At 37.6% G+C, this 23308-nt stretch overlaps 1 protein-coding gene across 1 annotated transcript in view; it reads left to right on the top strand.

The window, feature by feature from the left end:
• The window catches only part of Spata17 (spermatogenesis associated 17), a 143903-nt gene extending 127386 nt beyond the window's left edge, over positions 1 to 16517 (top strand). The window contains exon 10 of the mRNA XM_042682093.1: positions 16435 to 16517. Within this exon, the coding sequence (XP_042538027.1) occupies positions 16435 to 16515 (81 nt within the window). The 3' untranslated portion in view covers positions 16516 to 16517. The remainder of the gene's footprint in view (positions 1 to 16434) is intronic.
• Positions 16518 to 23308: the final 6791 nt, after the last annotated feature.

The following is a 23308-nucleotide window of genomic DNA, read 5'->3' as shown; positions in this document are numbered from 1 at the left end:
TTTACTAAACTCACTAATTTATCTGAATATTTTTCTGTATGTGGAATCATATTGTCTAGAAAGTTTTATTTCTCCTCCCCAATAATTTCTGACCTCAGGTGAGAGACCTTTTACTCCTTTTGCATTAATTACATTTTATCAGATTTCATCGAATTAAGGATGGTTCTTTTGTAATGGATATCATTCTCACAATTTTGAACAATGAATTTTGATTATATTTTCTAACCATTACCTTGCTTTATTCCATGCCTCTTTCTAGCTAGTTGTCCCTGTCCCAAGTATCCTCCTTGGTACATATGTTTGTTTGTTTTCAAGTCTAGATTCCACATTTGAGAGAAAAAATGTGAATCTAGTCCTTGAGTCTGTTCTTTTTTATTTAATGTGATGATTTCCAATTCCATTTCATAATTTCATGACATAATTTCATTCTTCTGTATGGATGAATAATAAATACTCCATGTGTGTATATATGTCAGAAAATTTATTTACCCATTCATCCTAGGTGTTAGACATCCAGGCTGATTCTGTAAGTTAGCTGTTGTGAATTGTGCCTCACTAAGCATCAAGGTTGCTATTATAATGCATAGACTGTGATTCCTTCTGATACATGCCAAGGAGTATAGTCCTTCAGGAACATATAATAGTTCTATCCTTTGATTGTTTTTAAGAACATCCATAGTGATTTTCATAGGGGCTGCACGTTTATATTCCCAACCATTGTGTGGGAGGAAGGTTCCTTCCCTCCCATTCCCTCACCACCACACACACACATCCTCATCAGTATTTCCTTGAACAATCTCTGACTGGGGTGCGTGTTTCAATTTGCATTTCTTTGATGTTGAACATTGTTTCATTCTTTTGAGAACTGTCAGTTTATTTGCCCCTTTATTGATAAGGCTATTCACTTGGTGTTAAACTTTTTGAGCTCTTTATAAGTTTCTGGATATTAATCATTTGTCGCACAAATAGCCAGCAAAGATTTTCTCATATTCTGTACAATGTCTTCTCGTGCTGGGAACTGTGCTGTACCAGGGCTTTTAAATTTTATGCAATCACATTCACCAATTCATAGACACTAAGAACTTTGATACATTTATAATTGACTTTTACTTAAGATGAAAAAATATAAGGGTCTAGTTTCATATTTCTATAAGTTTATATACAAGCAACCAATACCATTTGTTGAAGGTATTTTTTCCAACATACATTTTTGGTATGTTTGTTAAAGATTAGATGGCTGTAGCTATACTGACTTTACTCTGGGTCCACTCTGGTATTCTATTGGTCTATGTGTCTATGTGTTTTTGTGCTTATACCAGACTTAAAAAAAATTAATATGAGACTCTAGTATTATCTGAAATCAGACCTTTTGTTACCGGCAACATTATTCTTGTTGCCTAGGATTGCTTTTTTATTCAGGAACTTTTGTGTTTCCATGTGAATTTTAGTGCTTTTGTTTTATTTTGGTTTTGTTTTCTATTTCTTTTTTTTTTTTTTTTGTCGGTCGTGGGGCTTGAACTCTGGGCCTGGGCGCTGTCCCTCAGCTCTTCAGCTCAAGGCGAGTGCTCTACCACTTGAGCTACAGCGCCACTTCCGGTTTTCTGGTGGTTTATTGGAGATAGGAGTCTCATGGTCTCTCCTGCCCGGGCTGGCTTTGAACCGCGATCCTCAGATCTCAGCCTCCTGAGTAGCTAGGATTACAGGCGTGAGCCACCAGCGCCCGGCTTGTTTTCTATTTCTATAAAAAAAATATATTGGAGTTTGGATGGGAGAGTGCATTTAATCTGTATATTGCTTTCAGGAATATAGCCATTTTTTACTGTATTACCTCTACCAATCCATGAACATAAAGTCTTTCCATCTTCTATCATCTTTAATTTCTTCAGTGTTTTAAACCTTTTATTATAGAGGCCTTTTTTTTTTTTTTTTTTTTTAACCTCTTTTAAGTTTATTCTGAGGTATTTTTTGAGGCTATTGTAAATGGAATTGTATCCCTGGTCTCTTCAGTATGTTTGTTGTTGAAAAACAAGACTGCCTTGGCCAGAAGGAGAGAAAACAGCTAGCTAGCCTTTCATGCCTAGCTGAATTACACTGGAAGAAGCTACTTGACTTCAGAATCTCCTGTTGCATACAGAGTTCTTATGAACAAAGGAACCTTTTGGTCTGGGCCCCTTCAGTGAGATATACATGAATTCCATAGGTACATGGTAGACTTCCTTCTGACAATATATTTAAACAGTGACTGTCATTCTCTGATCATCTTGGATGTCCAACATGGGACATTGCAGCTAGAGAGACAGATTGATATCTTCAGCCTTAATGTAATTCTTGTTTTTTGTTTTGCCTGTCATGGGGCCTGAGCTCTGGGCCTGGGCGCTGTCCCTCAGCTCTTCAGCTCAAGGCTAGCGCTCTACCACTTGAGCCACAGCGCCACTTCTGACTTTTTCTGCTTATGTGGTGCTGAGGAATCAAACCCAGGGCCTCATGCATGCAAGGCAAGAACACTACCACTGAGCCACCTTCCTAGCTTAATGTAATTCTTGATTGATGTGGTCCACAAAAAAAGTGCAGTAATAATACAGAAGATGACTGGGTCCTTTATACTATGGAGTGGCACACTAATCCTGAACTTTTTGTCAGACAAATAAAATTTTGTCTTGTTAAGTCACTTAATTTTTCTTTCATTTTCTTAGACTCACATAAGTGTAGATGTTTTTGTCTGTATCTCTACCTTCTAAATTCAAGTCTTTTGTTATAGATCTACTGATCTCTTGTTCTCCACTTATTAATAATGAGACACAGAATTCCTAGTGAAAAATCTAAGTAAACATCAACAGGACTTGTTCACTAGTATTGTTGTTACTTGTAAGATTACTTACTTTTTGAGGAACCTCTATGTATAGCTATTTCATTTTCCCAGCAAAATTTTCTTTCTACTTCTACTAAGTGTGCTAGTATTCTCGTACTAGGCAAGAGAGCCCTTACACCATTCAGTATAATCCTAAATACGTTGCTCCACTTATCCATGGTGTTATACAAGGCTCCTTGTGAATACTTGAAACCCAGTATATAACCAAGATGCACACACACACACACAAACAGACACACACACACACATACAACCACACACACACAATTTCAATTTCAGAGGGGGTAAAAATGGTCTCAAAGTGGCCTGGGACATAATCCCATATACATGGGACGTTGGGTGGAGGATTAGATTTTCAGTCTCCTCTTCTGTGATATAAGCTTACTCTTCCTTGCTTAATGAAGCTTCAGTGAGTAGATTGATGAGGATCATGTTCCCCTTTGGTGGCCTTGTCTGTTCGTAGGTAGGCAAACTTCAGAAAAAGCTTTCCCCACACCAGCTCCTCTCTACTGTCTTATTTGAAGTCCAAAGACACTTAAAAAATTGAGCCTCTATACCTACATACCTATGATAAACTTTAGTTTATGAATTAGGTACAGTAAGACACCAACAATAGCAATAATAAAATAGAACATAACATGAATTATTTCCCAAATTTTCTATTTACTTATTTTGGACTCTGGCTGATTTCATGATTGAAACTGCAGAAAGCAAAGCTTCCAAAAGGAGAAGAGGTATTACTGTAGTTCTTTGCCCTCCTCTTGCCCACCCTCCTGTCCTCACAGCTACAGATGATACCACCACCTTCCAGATTTTGCTGGGGGAGAGCCTGAGGAAGGATGAAGGGAGGTTTAGGGTCAAGTGCTCCTTACATAGACTTTCAGCTGAGCTCTGACATGTCCAAAGTGTCAAGTGCTGGAGGTTTACAGGCTTGGGGAGGGAGACAGGATTGACCCTTGTGTTATTCCCCAACTCCAAAGGTGTCATTTTTTTATTCTTAATTTCTTTTAGATCTGGTACTACTACCTGGATGTTTCTCAACCTACATTATTACTCGGGATCACTTCTGTCCTCTAGTTTTATAGAAAATAACATGTGCAGAATGTTTAGAAGTCCCCATTTGAGGGTAGGCAATCCAAGAGGGTAGAATAGTCCAAGGAAGTCACTGCTCTGCCAGATAAAAATGAAGCTGGTGGCTCACATCTGTAATCCTCCTTACTTTGGAAGCTCAGGTCAGGAGGATCACAGTTCCAGGCCAGTCTGGATAGAAAAGTGCAGGAGACTTTATCTCAACAAAGGGAAGTAGGACATGGTGGCACTTGCCTGTGATATCAGAAACTATGGGAAGCCTATAGTAGGCAGATCGCAAAGCATGCACGTGTTCAGATGGGAAGTGAAACCCTATCTCCATAAGTAACCGGTGGGGGGAAAAGTTAAAAAAGAAAGCTTCAGTGTAGCTTGAGTGATGGAGAGCCAACCTAGAAAGCATGAGGCCCTGAGTTCAAACACAATTCCCACATAAACCATTTAATAACTAACTGTAACATACAATTCTATAGCAGTTATACGGAAAAGCTTTGAAACATAATGCCTTAATATAACCTAAACCATTTAAAAGACTTTATTTTCAAGTGTATTTGAATGTAAAAGGGTATGAGGGGAGACATAATTAAGCACTATAGGTGTCAATGTAGGCAAATGGAACTAACATGTCAAGAGAGAAGGATCTCTTGGAGGAAGTGGCATTTGTATATAAGGCTGAATGTTTGAGTAGGATTTGTACTTACAACGAGCTTAAATATTTGTTCATATAATATAATGAATACATTTTACTTTCCATTTCTGTTCATGAAAAATATTCTTTTCATCATTAAGTATATCAGCAGCAATTAGTTTCACTTATTCTTCTTTTAGTTTTCTGGGAAGACACTAACAAACATTTCCATAGAGAACACACACCATTGCATGACAGTTATTGATATATCCTATAATTACAAAGATAGCCCTCCTATGAGAATTTCATTATATTAACGATGCATGTATGTTATTAAGAATTGTAAATATTGAGCAATAAAGCCTCATGTTCACATGTTCCCAGATGTTATTTTGGGGTTACGAGATTAGCAATTTTTCAAAAACATAAGCAGTAATTAGAAATCCTTTGTAATTTCTTTCAGAAATGGCACTTGATTTTAATTCTTTCATTTGCAAAAACTTGTAAGGAAAAAACCCATAAGAACTATTGACATTTTTATAGCTTTGACAAAAATAAGCATAATTAAAATGAAATATTTGTTGCATAAATTAAACTGCAATTAATATGTTTTCTGCCAGTGCTTGAAGGATCGGGTTGAAATGGGGATGTTGGCAGGCTCCCTGCTGTGAGACTAATTTCTTGATTTTTATACCACACATTAGCATGCACAGAGCCTCACAGTACAAGAGCAAACCAACAAGTAGGAAACACTGAGAAAACTGGTATACAGCAGGAAATAAATGGACTTTTATGAAGTCAAGGCACTATTGCTTTTTTTATTTTAAGATCTGATTCCAAGAGTATGATTTGCACTTTTAAAACCATTAAAATAGGTAGAAAATTGCCCTTCATTTTCCTTAACTATGCCTTTTAACTTAGCGAGCTTATTATTTCAGGGATGTTTGTCTTTTCAGGAGGTAATTAGAAAATGAACATGACATGGGCCTCCCCTATAGCTAACTAAGAAATGACGATAAATTCCATCACAAAGGCTTCAGGTATTAACAATGTCAAGAAAAATGGAAGAAAAATACATTCTCTCTCGGTTCTTACCTCTTCTTGATAGATGTCACTTATTCCTATTTATAAGAGGAGGAAGAGAAGCAGAATAGGAGGAGGAGAATAGGAGGAGGAGGAGGAGAAAGGAAGAGGAGGAAGAGGAAAAAGGAGGAGGAGGAGGAGGAGGAGGAGGCAGGGAGGGAGGGAGGAAGAAAAGAAGGAAGGGAGGGAGGAAGGAAGGAAGAAAGGGAGGAAGGAAGGAAGAAAGGGAGGAAGGAAGGAAGGAAGGAAGGAAGGAAAGAAGGAACAAAGGAATGAAGGAAGGTGAAAGAAAAACTAAATGTAGAGTTACCCTGTACTCCAGCAATATTCCTCTTGGGCATTTATCCAGACAATTACAAGACAAGATATAGTATAGCCACTTGCACAACCGTATACTTTGCTGCACTATTCACTATAGTGAAGTTATGTAAACTGTCCAGAATGGGTGAATGAATCCAGAAAATATGATATATATTGGAATTTTACTTGTTCATCATAAGGAATGATATGTCATTTGCAAAGAAATGGATGGATCTGAAAGTTAAATAAGTTAAGTGAAGTAAGTAAGGCCGAGAAAGACAAAAGATGCATGTTTTCTCTCATATGTGGAAGTTATATCTAACATAATTATACATATAACTATATATATATATAAAACATAACATTTACAGGGTCATATGTATATGTGCCCAAACATATTAATTAAAATAGGGTATAAGTGGTGTATCTCCTTTGAAAAACTAACTTATGTCTAACAAAATGGATAACAGGCAGCCAGAAACCGAGATTTCAGCAGAGTGAGGTCAAGGGAGAGGGGATAGTGAAAGAAGAGAGGAATAAGTACGTGAATGCTGTCATTTGTGAAAATGGAATTAGGAAAATTGAGGTGATGTGTGGGGTTAGAAGTGGTAGGGAGAAGGATGTAAAGGGTGACATTGATCAAGATGTACTGAACTCATAATCCTAATGCGTTGAATTAAAACCTCTGTGTACAACTTCTTAATGATAATAAAATTATATTTAGCAAATAATTCTTTTGTCTCTCCCGGATAGTGCTGCTTTGGGTATGAGTGTACCAGTGGGGATTAGAGACTATGGAGTAGGGTCTTTCACTGGCTGAATGACTCCCGGGTGGAGTCAACATGCACTGCATGAAGGCTGCAGAAGGAAGGGAAATGAACAGAAGATTCCTAGCGAGGCTGTGAGGTGTCCATCCTGCCTATACAGAAAGGCATTCTATTCTCTAATTCTGGGCTACAGTCTGCATTAAAGTGTCAAATTCACTAAACAGACTTCAGAGTTTGGACAATTTTGCTTCACTCCTCACCTCCGGGCCTCCTCCCTCTCCCCCTCCACACTCACTCCCTCTGCAAAAATAGCATCTTATTGCCAATAAATTGGTCTTTTAGGTTAGCTTAGTGGGATCACTTGTAGTGACACTGGAGTTGTGCTCATGGCATGATTGTTTTTACCTCTGTGCTTTTTGATCAGATGTCACCTAGAGGCAGCTTTTTCTGACACCAGATTTAAAATCCAAAGCCCTTTCCCTAACTCCGCCAGTCCCTCCTCCATGCCTACATTTGTTTTCCTCACAGCATTGTTGACTTTTCATTGTGCTGTTCTTACTGCCTATGCTGTGCTTGGCTTAAGCAGGGACTTGTATCATACTTTTTAAATCAAAGATTGAGTGAGTTGAGTAACTAAGTGAACGTTTGAAAAACAGTCTTTCAAAAAGAACAGAAAGACATTAGCAAACACAATAACTCCTGATGGTAATTTGAAAATTTAAGTTTGGTCAATAATCATATGAGACTACTGTTTAATAATGCTTTATTTATATATTAGCATATTTTTTTTCCTCAGAGAAATTATACTGAAAAGAAAATTATTTTTAATAAACCAAACTTCAGATTAAAATCTATATGTACTAGGCATTGAAAAATCCAAAACAAGATATAGCTAAAAATTAAAATTTCTGTTTTGCTTACCAATATAATGCCACAAGTAGAAAATCCCATACTATAAAACTTAGTTTTATTTTCAAACATATTTAAATATACTTGATAAAATGCCTTCACTTATATGTGCAAGGTATTTATAAAACATAAGTTTTTATTTGAATTTGCCAAGGCTATCTAATTAAATATATGCGACTATTCAAAAAATCCGAAACACTTTTTATGCCTGGTATTTTGGATGAGAGACACTTAACATGAATATGGCTATTGTCATGAAAAATCATTTACAAACTACCTATGAATTGCCAATGCAATAATTCATCCCAAGTATATATGTTTTTGTTCATTCATTTGTTCCATGTTATTTATGTTGTAGGAGATACAGATTCTGTAAGATTCTAGTAGAATATACAAGTTTGTTGTGAAAAAAAACTTAATAATTATAGTTACACTGTAGATCCTTGTTATTTACAGTTGATATGTTCTATAATGTCATCTGAATACTGAATTGATGAATATGAAGAATGCTACAGATCCAAACACTTAGGAAAAGTGTCTATTTTTATGTGTGGATTGCTAATAAAGGACAGCCATACAGAAATGTGATTAGAAAAGGAATGTGATGTAGCAATAAGAGACTGAGTGTGGAAACCTAACAAGGCCGAGCTGTTCCACATCCTCGTGGCCTCTGGGTGTGACATTTGCTCTTTGAGTTTATAGACATGATCACATCCAGAAAGAGATTCTTATGTCCTTCCTACAAAGAGTTTTCACAGAGAAAGGTGGAAGAAGATTAAAATATTGTTTTCAAGTTGCATGAATGATTTGAATGAAAGAAATCCTAAATTTCTATGACTTAGCCTAGGGGAAAAGTCTGGTGTCCATAGCCTTTGGAAGAAAGGAGATAGAAGAAAGAGCAAGAGAAGTTGAGAAAGATCTTGCTTCTGAGACGCTTTCCTTTACTTTAGATGAGACTGGTTGTGTTCAAGGTGGTATAGGTACCAACACTCTTCTGTTTAAAGTGTTTGGCTCTCATGGCACCATACTTTAGATGAATCTGAATACTGAAAAATAACTATGAAAGGGGCTGGGAAGGTGGCTCAGTGGTAGAGCGCTTGCCTTGCATGCCTGATGCCCTGGGTTCGATTCCTCAGCACCACATAAGCAAAAAGAAAAAAAAGCTGGAAGTGGCACTGTGGCTCAAGTGGTAGAGCGCTAGCCTTCAGCTGAAGAGCTGAGGGACAGCGCCCAGGCCGAGTTCAGGCCCCAAAGCCCGGACCCCCCCCCCAAAAAAAAAAAACTATGAAAGCACTGTGATTGTTGATTTGGGGATTACAATTAAATTTTAGCAAATAGTTTTGCAAATAAGGAATCTGTGAACAATGCGATCAATGATCACTTATTAGAAGAAGTCATTATTAAACTTGATAAATTTCAGCATTATTTTCCTTGTGACATAGAGTTCCACCAGGCAGGGCCTATTTAGTCAACATTTATCGTTTCCTGATCTATGTCAAACACTGCCAGTGAACTGGAAAACAACAAATCCTCACTTTCCCTTCATGTATTTCCCTCTTCTGATTTCTGTATTTTCCCAAACATATTGAGACCCAAATTATTGAAAGAGGCATAACTCCTACTGGATAGAAAAGAGATTTCAGTAGGAAAACAGAGCAGGCTTTAGAAGGATTCTGGAGGTCTTTTCTCATTTACTACATGTAAGTGTGTTACATGTATGAACATGTATCATCGCAAGCTGGTACTACTGTTTTCATATTATTCCTTCTCTTTTTCAAACAAGGAAATAGCATTGCAGAAATTTAATAATAACTTGTCCCAAACCACTAAGTCTCTTAAGAGTAAACCCAAGCCCAGGCATCTTGGCACCTCAGTAGAAGTCAGGAGAAAGACTTGGACAACCCATGCAAATCATTGGTGAGCCTCTAGATGTTTGTTATGTAGAATGCAAATACACTTGATTTCCTTTATAGAGTCAGATAGATAATCCATCATGAATTCATAGCTGCTAAAGTTTGTTGCTTTGGAAAAATTTTAAAAGAACATGAAAAAAATATATAGAATAAATCCTAAATCTTAAGGCTTTACATAACACAAATAGTAGAGAATGCTTGAAGGTGTTTTTCAGAAAACTCAGTGAACAAGAGAGAAGGGAATAGCTTCCTTGATGCAAATAGCTATCTATATAATCTCTTATCCAGACTGTGGATATACTCATATTACCAGAGTTTTCTCCAGGTGAATTCCCCCCCACCACCCCAATATGCTGACTGCTAAGCCTAGAAAAAATCTTTATTCCCAAGGCGGTCAAGTTTGAAGAGGACCCACGTCTCAAATGTGACTTTCCCACTTTCCCTAGCAGATGGGGTTTAGGGATATTGGTGGGTTAAAGAAGCAAAATGCAGGCCTGGGAATGTGGCTTAGTCGTAGAGTGCTTGCCTAGCATGCATAAAGCCCTGGGTTGGATTCCTCAGAGAAAGCCAGAATTGGTGCTGTGGCTCAAGTGATAGAGTGCTAGTTTTGAGCAAAAGAATCTCAGGGACAGTGCCCAGGCATTGAGTTCAAGTCCTAGCCCAAGGCTGGCAAAAAAAAAAAAAAAAAAAAGCAAAACAGAACTGGAAATGGCAGCACATAACTATCATTTCAGCTTCTTGAAAGACTGAACCAGGTGAAGAGTGAGTTAGAGGCCATCCTGGGTTACAGAGAAGGGGGGGGGGGGCTGAGAGGAGCAGAGAAAGAGGGGAAGAGGAGAGAGGGAGAGAGGATACAGCGAGGGAAAGAGGGGAGAGAGAAGGAGAGGGGAGAAAGAGGAGAGGAAGGAAGAGAGGAGGGAAGAGAGAGAGGGGAGAGAATGGGAAAGTAGGAAGGAGGAAGAGAAAGAGAAGAATGATATAGAGACATATGATAGGAAATGAAATAGTCAATGGCCTTCATGTATATAGACCATCACACTGCTAGGATTTATGTTCAGAAAATGACAACGATGAGGGATGTTCAGAAAATAACAGATGACAGCAAAATGTCATCAATCAGATAGCTACATGGGCTCAAGAGGAGAGTCATTATTTTCAACAAAGGAACCTGGTCATGATTATCATATGAGATGATTATCATGGCCTGCACAGCAGAAGTGCTATCCATGGTGCAACTAATGGGAGGCAAATAATATGTTGGAAGCCCCGAAACTTAGTAATTGTTAAAGTCAACCAAAAACAAATATAACTAAAATCAAGGTAGACCATTTATGTAGGTTTTCTCAGTGCTCTGAATTGAGTGAAATTCAGTTTTGCAGATTATATTTTAAACCTACCTTGAGCTCCCACTTAAAAACTCTGGAAACTACCAGGGGATAGCCAGACTTGGTAGAGATCTCAACCAGGAGGTATTTGTGGTTAAAATAGTATTTAGTATTTACCAAAGGGTCTTGCCACACTGTTTTGTTTTATTTATTCCCTTTTTTAGTTCGAAGAGAAGTCTTTGCACCATTATAAGCTGAACACTATGTGCCTAACCTTTGATTTCTTCTTGTCCCTCTAATCCTGGAGGTTTGTCTCTAATGCTTCAGGCCTGTCTTGCTTACAAACATTGAAGGTGGTTGTCTAAGTACTCAGTTGTGAGTATCGAGAGAAAGGCCTTAAATAACTAGACAAACAGTGAGGCTGCCAGCCTCAGGTAATCTTGCATGTTGGGGTGAGTGGCCCGGGAAATTTGCTCTTTGTCATTTTGACTTGGGTTTGAAAATGGACCTGGGCTGCATTCCAGCTCAAAGAGCCGTTCACTCCCAGAGACTCCTAAATTGTCCCAAGGAGCTCATTTTGGCAGCAGATTCTTTGTGTTTGGCTGGCCATCCTAATAGCAAAAGCTGTCTGCATTGGCAAGCAAGAGAGAGGGCAGGATTCAGAATTAACCATCCCTGGTGTTTTTGTTTGATGAGGTTATTTTTCAGAAAAGCAACTCCCACCCATCATGTAAAAAGTGACACCCTGTGAATATCCTGCAGGTGGCTTCCTTGAGCTCATAAATAGCTTCCTGTGGCTGTTACTGTGTCAGAGGCAAAGTTAAGGAAATGATCACATGTACCAGAGCTTTTCTTCCAAAATCAAAACTGTGCATATTCACTTCTTCCAATACCAGCTACTGATAGATTAGGGAATGTAGGCGATAGTGAGATTGTTGCTTAAAATAAAAGAGTGATAAAAAGTTTTTTTTTTAGTATTTGGAAGATTCATTTTTAGAGAATATTGTGGGAAAATTCTTGAAGATTGTTAGGATCTCTGTCTTTTTGTTTTTGATTTCAAGGCTAATTTTGTGTAGTCTAGGAACATACCATGAATTCAGCATGTATATTAGCAGAACTCAAGCTTGCTTAGATAGGTGCTCTTAACCACTGACCCATACCTCTAGCCCTAACTTCTCTGATGTGTGTTTGCTTGCTTGTTTGTATTTTCTGCTCGTTGATTTTGAGGTAGGGCCTCTTTTCCTGCGTGGATGCGTACTTGGGTATGTTCTACCTCTGTTACACTCTCTGTGTAGCTAGAATAACAAGGGCATGCCGCTGCAACCACTCTCCATTAAGATGATGTTCATGAATTTTTCTGCCAGAGTCATCTCAAACCAAAGTCCTCCCAACCTCAGACTCCCCAGTAACTAGGATTATAAGATAATCGGTCACATATAAAGGGGTGTTGACTTTGTAATAATTAGAATGTGCATATAAATCTACAAGTAAACCCAATGGACAGTAAAAGACAAATAATTACACCTGGACACAATCAATTAAACAACAATCTAAACATTCAAACAGTGAGACCGAGGAGGATATTCTTAGAAGAGCATTGCAAGGGCTCAATAGATATGTGCATAAGATCATATGAAATGATGCTCATTGAAATGAACTCAAAGACATGGAAATAAGAGGTTTTCTTAAAAGTGTACTGTCTGTGGTTCTTTTTCTTCTTCTTCTTTCCTTTTCTTCTTTGGTTTATTCCCTTCTGTCGCTATTTATGATTTCTATACCCATTGTCTTTTTTTTTTGGTCCGGTCGTGGGGTCTGAACTCTGGGCCTGGGTGCTGTCCCTCAGCTCTTCAGCTCAAGGCTAGAGCTCTACCACTTGAGCCACAGCGCCACTTCCAGCTTTTTTCTTTTTGCTTATGTGGTGCTGAGGAATCGAACCCAGGGCCTCATGCATTCAAGGCAAGCACTCTACCACTGAGCCACCTTCCCACCCTATACCCATTGTTTTATATATAAGTTTATCTGATTGGGGGAAAGAAAGGGGAAACACAGAAATGAGACAAAATTTTAACCAATTCAGCAGTGAAACCCACTGGACACTCTGTGTTGGAAATGAACTATACAATTTTGGGGGGAGGGAAGTTGAGAGGGGAAAAACTGGGAGAGAATGAGGGAGGGGTGACACTAGTCAAAAAGAAATATGCTCATTACCTGACCTTTGTAACTGCAACCCTCTGTATATCACCTTTACAGTAAACTTGTCAAAATCTAAAACAAAAGGTGTTAAAGCCCGTACCACAGTAGTGAATTTGTCTATTTTTTTATAGTCTTGCAGTTTGCCTTTTGCATTTTGACCTTTTATTGCTAGGTACATACAAATTAAGAATTGCTTATCTCCTCCTAGAGACTTGAACCTACATATGACATAACATCATTTTTCTTCATGGCTGAATAATACTCAATAATGTGTTTCATTTTCTTTATCCATTCCTCAACTTGATAGGATCTTATTTGGGCTGATTCCATAGTTTGGCTATTGTGCATACCTGTGATAAACATGGATATGCAAGTATATCAATTACATGCTAACTTACCTTCTTTTGAATACATGTGGGGCCTTCTTTTTTATCCTTTGTGTTTTATTGGGGTATCCAGTAATAAAGTATTATCAATATAATTGGATTAGTATCTCCATTATAACTTCTTTCCTTTCACTACATTTGCTCTTACTTTTCCTTACCCATAAGCTGCAATGGTCAATTCCACTGTTGTCATCTTGAAAAGACTGTTATAGGTTAAGAATAATGAAAGTATGGTTCTGATGGCCCATGTCTGTAATCCTAACTACTCGGAAGCTGAGATCTGAGGACTGCAGCTCAAAGCCAGCTGAGCAGGAAAGTCTGTGGTACACTCATCTCTAATTAATCACCAAAAAACTAGAAGTGACTCTGTGATTCAAGGTGGTAGAGCACTAGTGTTGAGCGAAAGAGCTCAGGGACAGTGCCCAGACCCTGAGAACAAGGCCCATGACTGACAAAAAAAAAATAAGGAAAGCAAAGGCTATTTTGTAGCTTCATTTGTTCATTCATGGCACTCTTTATTTTTTTATGTAGAATTAAATCATTCCTTTACCCTAAAAACTTTAACAAATCTTTCAAGACAGTATACATTTTTATGACTTTTCAAAAAATTATTATAAATTATAAAAATATTATAAATATTTAATAATATTATAAAAATATTATTATGAATTATATTAGTATATTATTGCAAATATTATTATAAAATTGTATTGTAAAATTATATTATTCAAAATTATTATTTTATTATATAAATTATTATAAATATGTTATAAAATGTATTAGCATTATAACTTCTTATTATAAATTATATATAAAGGTGATGTACAGAGAGGTTACAGTTACATAAGTCGGGTAATGAGTACATTTCTTTTTGGACAGTGTCGCCTCTTCTTTTGCTCTCTCCCAGTTTGTCCCTCCCATCCCCACCCACAAGTTGTCTAGCGAGCACCACCGCTGCATTTGTTCACCCTTTGTTCCTCCATTTCTGTTCCTCCTCTTACCCTCCCAAAGACCAGTAATTGAACCAACAAGGCAAAAAGAAGAGAAAACGAAAACAACAAAGCAAAAACTTCTTGCTTCCATTTCCTAGAGTTCATTTGGATGAATATTATTTTATATGATCAGAAACACATAGGTATTGTGCCGTAGTATTCCTCCCCTAAGAGGATCCTTCTTTGGTCTCACTATGTATGAGCATTTACAGTTCTGAGTAATTTATCATGTCCCAGGGTACTTTAAATCTAGCTGAGAGAAAACGTGTGCCATTTTTCTCTCTGAGCTTGGCTTAAGCGTATATTTTTTGAGAACTAAATGAAATATTTTATACATTTAGAAAAAACGAAATGAAGCTATTTGTAGCTCTATGTTTTAGTGTTCCAAGGTGCCAACACAAAAATAAAATCGCCTACCTTGTAAGTGATAAAAGCAGATATTTAAGGACAGAGGCAGTAATGTACCAGAGAGGCAGACCTCTAGTTATGGAGGCTCCTCCTGCCCAGGGGGCCACTTGTTCTTGAACTCCTTAGTTCTTATGTACTTATCAGCCCAGAAAAAAGGTCCTTCTCTCTTATACTTGACTAATGAAAAAAAATCATCCAAATTACCTCCACTAATTTTCCAATAAGAAAATTACACCTTTCTATATCCACTGTTGATTTAGCAAGTCTGCAGTGAGGTTACCTGCTCAACACGATGAAGGCATTCATCCCTACCCTCAGGAAAATGTCACTACTCTGGTTGTTGCTTCTAAACACCTTCAGTATTCACGTGAATCACCCTGTTGTACACTCTCTCCTCTGCCCTCTATATGGTAGTCAGTCAGCAAACATTTATTCTGCACATAATGAAGACCCCTAGAAAGTCATGGTAAAAAAAAAAAAAAAAAAAGATTGTATTGAATCTATCTGGGTGCCAGTGGCTTATAACTGTAAAACCAACTATTAGGAGGCTGAAATCTAAGGATTACAATTTGAGTCCTGTCCAGGCAGGATTAACCATTAAAACCCAAACAAACAAAGCATACTAGAAGTGAAGCTGTGGCTCAAGTGGTAGCGTACTAACCTTGAACAAACCCTGAGTTTAAGCTCAGGCACTGAAAAAGAAAACAAAAAGAATCTATTGAAAATACCTTAAAGATAGATGATTACGTCATTATGTTTGCATTTCTCTCAGCTGCTTGTAGATAATACTCCTGGCTACAAAACACTATGTGTTTAAGAAAGTTTTAATAAGTGTCTGTGGAAAATATATTGTCATATCTATCTCTATGTATGTATGTATACACATGGACTATGGAGCATTTTACAGACATAAAGAAGAATGAAATTATAACATTTGCAGGAAAATGGAGGTCATCATGTTAAGTAAAATAAAACAAGCTCAAATATTGTGTGTTTTCACACAGATGAATCTAGAACAAAAATGATGATGATGATGATGATGATGATGATGATGATGATGATGATGATGATGATGATGATGCACCATGAGTCCAAAAGAGGAACAGTCTAGGGGAGGGTACTAATAAGAGAGGGGGAGGGGAAAAGGCAAAGGTACTGAGGGGTGGAGATAATCTGAACCCTACATATAAATGTATATATCCGTATATGCATGTTGTTTTCAGAATACATAAACCCATTATATATAAACCTACTGTTTGAAAAGGAGAGAAAGGAGAGGGGAAGTAAGAGCACATAATGGATTTCACCTGTTTAAAGCATACTGGAATTATCACAATGAAATGCCTTTGTATTAGTAACATATGTTCATTTTTAAACTTTTTTAAAAATAACAAGAAATCTTCAACATATCTGCAGATCATTTGTGAAGATTTCTGAAACTTAGTTGCTAATTTTCTTTCTAAAGCAAAATAGGACCTTGGAAATGTGGTCAAATGTTCTACTGATTTAACATAGCCCAAATAATAACAACTGAAGCTGGTAAGATTTGTAAGCTTTCATCTTTTTCCATCCTAGGATTTCCAGACTGTATTACCCTCATTTGATCTCTTCTCAAAGTATGGGAAATTGTACTCAAAAGCTGGACAAATTATATAAAGGTAAGGAGTACTTCAAGAAGTTTATTAAGTAAATAGTGGAGGAAACTGACTTCACTGTCAAGGACTTTCAAAACCATCCTATATGCATGAACATCTGAGGGAGGGTGGGGGAAGGGGACAGAGCCAGTGGAAAACAGGAGAGAAGGTGCAGCAGTGGATCCCACTGGCTGCCCCGGACATGGGTGAAAGTGAACCGTGCAACTCAGGCCGGAGAGGGGAGGAAGGGAAGCGGGGAGAGGAGGAGGGAACAGATGACATTATGCAAAAGGAAGGAAATGTACTTACTACCTGATGTGTGTAAAGATAAGCCTGCTGCATATCATCTCTAAAACAACAATAATTTTTTAAAAGACTTTAAATTCCTTTCCTTCTAATCTCATAATTTTGAACATTTGAAAATAATAGATTTTATGTTTTTAAATCTCTTCTCCAAACTGGCTGAAAATGATACATTAGACAAAAGTGCCTTTAAATTAATTAAATAACATTATAATAATGCTTATACAGTACAGTAAAAAATACTGATAGTATCAAAAGGCAAGATACTGTATTAATACGGTATCATTTTAGATACTCAATATATGCTTCATTTGAAGTACAAATGTCTTAAGAGTTATCAAGTCCAGAGGTTCATTATCTCTAATTATAGAAATTTATAAGATAGAGAACAAAGAATACCACTAAAATTCAAGAAGAAACTGAACTCTCAATAACTGCTAAGTTATTTTGCAGTACAGAAATGAGACAAATGGAAGATATTATGCCTTTTTTTAGTCAGTCATGGAGCTTGAACTCTGGGCCTGGACACTGTCCTTGAGCTCTTCAGCTCAAGGTGAACACTCTACAACTTGAGTCACAGTGCCATTTCCAGGGTTTTTTTTGTGATTAATTGGAGATAAGAGTCTCACAGATTTTCCTGCCCAGGCTGGCTTTGAACTATGATCCTCAGATCTCAGCCTCCTGAGTAGCTGGAATTACAGGCATGAGCCACTAGCGCCTGGCTTATTATGACATTTTTTAAACAGATTTAAAAGTGATGTTAGATAATGCCAGCCAAGTTCACTACAGTTGAAGAGAAAAGGTAGGAATGTGAAATTATGCTGGTTAAATAAGAATTATGAGGAAAGTACTGGCTCATTGACGAGAGCTTGGGGTAGATTTAAGGAACTTAAAAAAAAATACTCCCAGACTTGGAAGGTGGCTCAGTGGTAGAGTGCTTGCCTTGCATGCATGAGGCCTTGGGTTCGATTCCTCAGCACCACATAAACAGAAAAAGCTGGAAATGGCGCTGTGGCTTAAGTGGTAGAGTGCTAGCCTTGAGCTGAAGAGTTGAGGGACAGCGCCCAGACCCAGAGTTCAAGCCCCACGACCAACCAAAAAAGAAAAAATTCCTCCCTAGACTCAGTGTTAGTGTCTTCTACTGTACATATAACTCACCTGGAAGTTAATATGCTAGATGCAAATCCCAATATCTTCCTTTTAACTCATTCCAAGGAGCACATGAAAGAAAATAGAAAATATTCTGAGAAAATAGGGGGAAAAGATATATATATATAGAGAGAGAGAGAGAGAGAGAGAAAGAGAGAGAGTGAAACTGCGGTTTCAAAGGTTTCGAAAGTGTCATTACCCATGAGAGCATGTCTGAACTTTGTGAGCCACAGTATGAAGTAAACAAAACAAAAATCTTGTTCATCTATGGTAAGCTAAAAAAAAAAACCCATGCATTATAATTCTATACAAATGTTAAATGTTAAAATTCTTAACATGGAGAGAGGGCCGATGAGGATGATAAATGAGCATGAATTTTATGAAAGTAGTTTGTTTGCATGTATGAAACTAGACAATAAAACCTGTTTTAATTGTTTTAAGTAGGGGGAATGGGTGAAGTTGATCTAGGTACATTGTATGTGTGTGTGGAAATGTCACAATCATACCCTTCTTGTATAACAAACGTATGCTAGTGAAATATGTTAACATCAGCAAGGCACTAGGCTGTTCAGTGGACTACTTGGGAGGCTGAGATCTGAAGGTCGTGGTTTGAAGCCAGCTCAGGCAGGAAAGTCCAAAAGACTCATCTCCAATTAAACACCAAAAAAGCCCAAAGTCAAGCTGTGGCTCAAGTGGCAGAGTACTAGATTTCAGCAAAATGCTTAATGACAAGCACCCAGACCCTAAGTTCAAGCCCCATAACCCACCCCCTATACACAAGCTAACATCAATCTTTTACCTATTAAAACTTGAAAAAGTGCTTTAAATATATCCCTCAGTCTTATAATCCTAGATACTTAGGAGGCTAAGATATGAATATCATGTTTCAAAGCCAACCTGGGCAGGAAAGTCCACGAGACACTTATCTCCAATTAATTACTAAAAAAGCCAGAAGTGAAGCTATGACTCAAGTGGTAGAGTGCTAGCCTTGAGCTAAAAGTTAAATGACAGTGTCCAGACCCTGAGTTCAAGCCCCAGAACCTGCACACACAAAACTTGAATCAGCCTGCTTGATTTCATCGAATATATAATATAATACAAATTTGTGTATGTTTATACATGCAGATGTCTGCATGTGTTGAAAACGTACTTCCAAATGCTTATTTACACATTACATGTAATGTATAAGTATACATTTATGTATTACAGACAGGGGAACAGTGGTTTTCTATAGCTGGTGAGATTGTGAGGATCTTTTACATGAAATACCACTGTATTTCCATTTTTCATATTTTATGACCCAGCAATTGCCAAAAAACATCTTGACTTTATTCTATTTACTTAAAATAATTTTTAAAAGTTTATCTTTTCTCTAAGAACAAAGTAATTGCTACAGTATCTGTGTTCAAAGACAAGGATGGGGTAACAAACATTTCATCAGATGTTAATTGAAAATAGTCACATAAAGGCAAAAATATGCAATAAGATATTCATAAAAATGTTTGTTAATCCTTTTATGGGTTTTAAAAATATTTAATTGATGATATTATCAAAATGCAGTTCTTCCTCTTAAATGGGAAACTAATGTGTGGCGTTCAATTTTGGTAAGGCACCTGAGCTGAGGCTATCAAGGTTTCATTTCACCAAAAACAACAGAGTGCTTCTGTTTTTATGAAGAAGGCTATATATGCCCCCAAACTGTCGAATATAGATGCCACAGTAATTTTTAGAGCTCTTTAATTACTCAGGCTTCTCTTCTCTTGACTGTGATTCACCTGCCAGACCACGTACAGCCACTACTGAACATCTCCAAGCCCATGCGAAAGACTGATGCCTTCATCGTATGGATCTTTCTTCCTTCCGCATGTCTGAGTTTAAGATAAACAGAGCCTGTGCCTACCTATCATCATTAATGCACTACCATTTCAGCCCTTGAAATTGCTTGGAAGAGAAAATTCCATTTCATATATACATATTTTAAAAGCAGTACTCTCCATCAGAGATACCAAGACCTCTTTTAATTTCTTTAATTTGTCTTTATAACTGGTCACTTTTTGTAACCTTTGATAGTTTCCCAAAAGCAATTTCATCTAAATCAGGATATGCCTTGTTCTGTCAGAGTGCTCTGCTATCCTCCGCTCCATTCATCTTTCCAGGCAGGCAGCCTCTTTAACCATTAGAAAGACACAGTGAAGCCATTGATGGTGATTTTATGAATAGAATTCCTTATTCAACCCAGTTTGGCATCAGGGTGAATTTCTTGTATTATGTGTTTCTTAATGTTCTCAAATGCTTGGCAATAGGCTTTGGTCCAGACTGTCTTGCTGAAAAAAAAAAAAGTGGCTCAATTTTGAGGCCAGATGAAATGGGTTTTCATTAAATTACTTGTGAGGGACACAAATACTGAATACTTTTCCTCTTCTATAGGAATCTGGCATGGGAATGCCTGCAATAGCTGATAAACAATAAAAGTAAAAATGAAAACGAAAGATAAGTATGGTTACAACCCAGACTGAAAAGGAGGTAAAATTCTGTTTTCTCTTCTCTTTATAGAGAAAACAATATCTCAGCAGCTACACAAAGACAAGTTATATTAGGGACAAGCAGCATCATTTAAGGAGTGCTTGTGCCTGCTGAAAGTTAAATTTTTAATCCAGTAAGAGAAATTCTTAAACCTCTTCATTCTGCTTGGTGTTTGAATTTATAACCTTTGTAGTTACAGCTAATTGGCAAAGGAAAATATACTTCTGTATCTTTCTCTGGGGTGAATTGTCCTTTGACTTAAGATGCTCTGATTTTCCATGGCTGAGTCTGATGTGCTGAATACTTCATGTAGCTCATGTCACACACGGTCACAATTATTAATCTACAGCTACAGACAGAGCAGAGAACAGGCTAAATCAGCAGGATTTAAATGAGTCAAGGGTTGGAGCTTTCCAGATATTAACTGAGCTCAAGGAAGGAGACTTAATAGGAATGGGAGAACTCATAGTAATAGGTTCTTTTTCCTCTCTTGTTATATGGTTTTGTTTTTTTAGAAAACAAAAGAAGACAAGATAGAGAGATGGAGTTAAGCTGTGAAGTGAAGGTGAACTAGAAGAACCCCCTGCCTGGAGTCCTGAATTTCCATGGATGAAGAGTAACCTTTACCCAAACGTGCTAAACCTCTGCACCTTTCTCTTTTTGTTATCTGTCAGAAGAAATTCAAAACCATTTTTGGTTTCTAATCTAAAACTTTAGATCGGAAGGAAAATATAAATAAGGTTTTTATATAGAAAATACATTTAAACCACACTTACTATGAGTTGATAAACTAATATTTGTAACCCTAATCATAATATTTTGAAAAGGGGTGGTGTGTGTGTGTGTGTGTGTGTGTGTGTGTGTGTGTGTGTGTGTGTGTATGTGTGTGTTTTAATTCTCCAAGTTTATCTTGGAAAACAAATGTTTAAATTTGCTCTTATGAATGTCTGATAACAACTTCTGTCTCTGGTGAGCAAAAATGGCATACATAGTTTCACTGATGTGCCATAATCTGACTCCATCATTCTGGTCACAAGTGGTGGGGCTAATGTTCAATATCCAGATCCAAATGCAGGTTAGCTAACATCTAAGTGGGAATGATGAATGATTTAAAGTATGGATGGAAGGAAGCAATTGGTATAAAAAAAACCCTTACCTGAGGGAAATAATGACTCACTAGACCAGGTAGCTCCCCCTCAGATCAGCCATACATACACTCAGACATGGACTTGTGAGTGTGGGAACAGAAACACAGGTGCTCTCAAATGAAGAAGACATCTCTAGGTCTCTGCTTGGAAGGGAATGACAAGGGAATGCAGGTACTAGGGCTATCACATCCTCTAGACAGTGACTTATGGTTAGTTTCCAGAAAGCCAGGCTTTTGTAAGGTTGTTTTGTTGTTGTTGTTTTAAAGAGAGGCTACAACTGAGGTTCCTTTATCGTTTAGATCCATCTCATGTATATCTTTAACAATAGAGGTAACCTGAGGTTGTTTCTGTTTGTTGAATCTGAAAAGAGCAACACAAATCTTACTGCATGTAATTTTTGGGTTGGAACCAATGAGAACTCACAAGGACAGGAAATCTGACTTGTTAATCACAAAAGCTTTATTTAAAATTGCTGTTTAATAAAAACCCACAGTCTGGGAAATATTACGGGGTAAATAACCTGTTTCTTCAACAATTAAATTGCAAAATGATAAAAGAAAAAGGAACCAATTAAAAGGACGCATGAACTAATCACAATGTGTGCACAGTTTGGGGCTTTTGCCGTAAGAAATTGTAACTTGTTACTTTGTATTTCCCTTTTTCGCTGGCTCCCATTTGTGAGCTGTCTCTCACAGTCACAAGCATCCCATTGTTGTACTAATCTTATCTTCTATTTTATTTTTTTCCAGTTTTTTCAGTGTAGCTCACCGTTTAATTTTATCTTCTTTTTACATTAAAAGTTGGCTGAAAACCTCCTAGGAAAAAGATTCAATACTGACAAATTCACCAAATTTTATGCAGCACTGACTTAAGAAGTGGAGCGATTTGCAAGGTGGCCACGCACTGCATCAGTACAACTCAGTTAGTTCAGGTTGCAGATTGTAATGAACCACTGTACAAAACATTCAAATACATTTCTATTGGAAAGCAAGTGAATGAATGAATGACCCAGTGAGGATTGTTGTTTGAGTTGGTCTATTTTCCAACAATTAAATTTCTGTCTTTATGTTGATTTAAAAACCACAGCTGAGCTGGACACCAATGTCTCATGACTGGGAGGCAGAGATCTGAGGATCATGGCTAGAAGCCAGTCCAGGCAGGAAGGTCTGTAATACTCTTACCTCCAGTTGACCACCAAAAAACCTGGAAGTGTAGCTGTGAGTTAGGTAGTAAAGCACCAGCCTTGAGCAGAAAAGCTAAGGGACAGTAGCCAGGTCATGAGTTCAACCCCAGGACTGGTATACAAAGAGAGAGAGAGAGAGAGAGAGAGAGAGAGGGAGAGGGAGAGACAGAGAGAGATCTTTTGTGTTACTGCTCCAACTACTCTTCACTGCCAATGTGAGATTCAAAATGAGAAAAAGAGCATGAATTTTACTGGTCCAGCAATGATTATTTGATGAGGCTTACAGTGGCAATAATACAATGCCCGAGTGATAGTTACTCTTATTTTTTGATTCAGATGATTTTCTATGAGAATGGAGTGGAATCCAGCTTAATCTGGGGCTAGTACTTTGCTTGGACCTTTGAGGCTCAGTGTCCTCTTGGACTCCTTCATAGGGCCAAGCCCTCTTCCTCTTCTAGACACTTAATGAAGAGAGGGCCTGGCTGCTGGTGCTGGCAGAAAGTCACTTC

Source organism: Dipodomys spectabilis, unplaced genomic scaffold, assembly GCF_019054845.1.
Source record: "Dipodomys spectabilis isolate Male_0828 unplaced genomic scaffold, ASM1905484v1 ptg000069l, whole genome shotgun sequence".
Classification (NCBI taxonomy): Eukaryota; Metazoa; Chordata; class Mammalia; order Rodentia; family Heteromyidae; genus Dipodomys; species Dipodomys spectabilis.
This window is presented reverse-complemented; position numbering and strand designations above follow the sequence as displayed.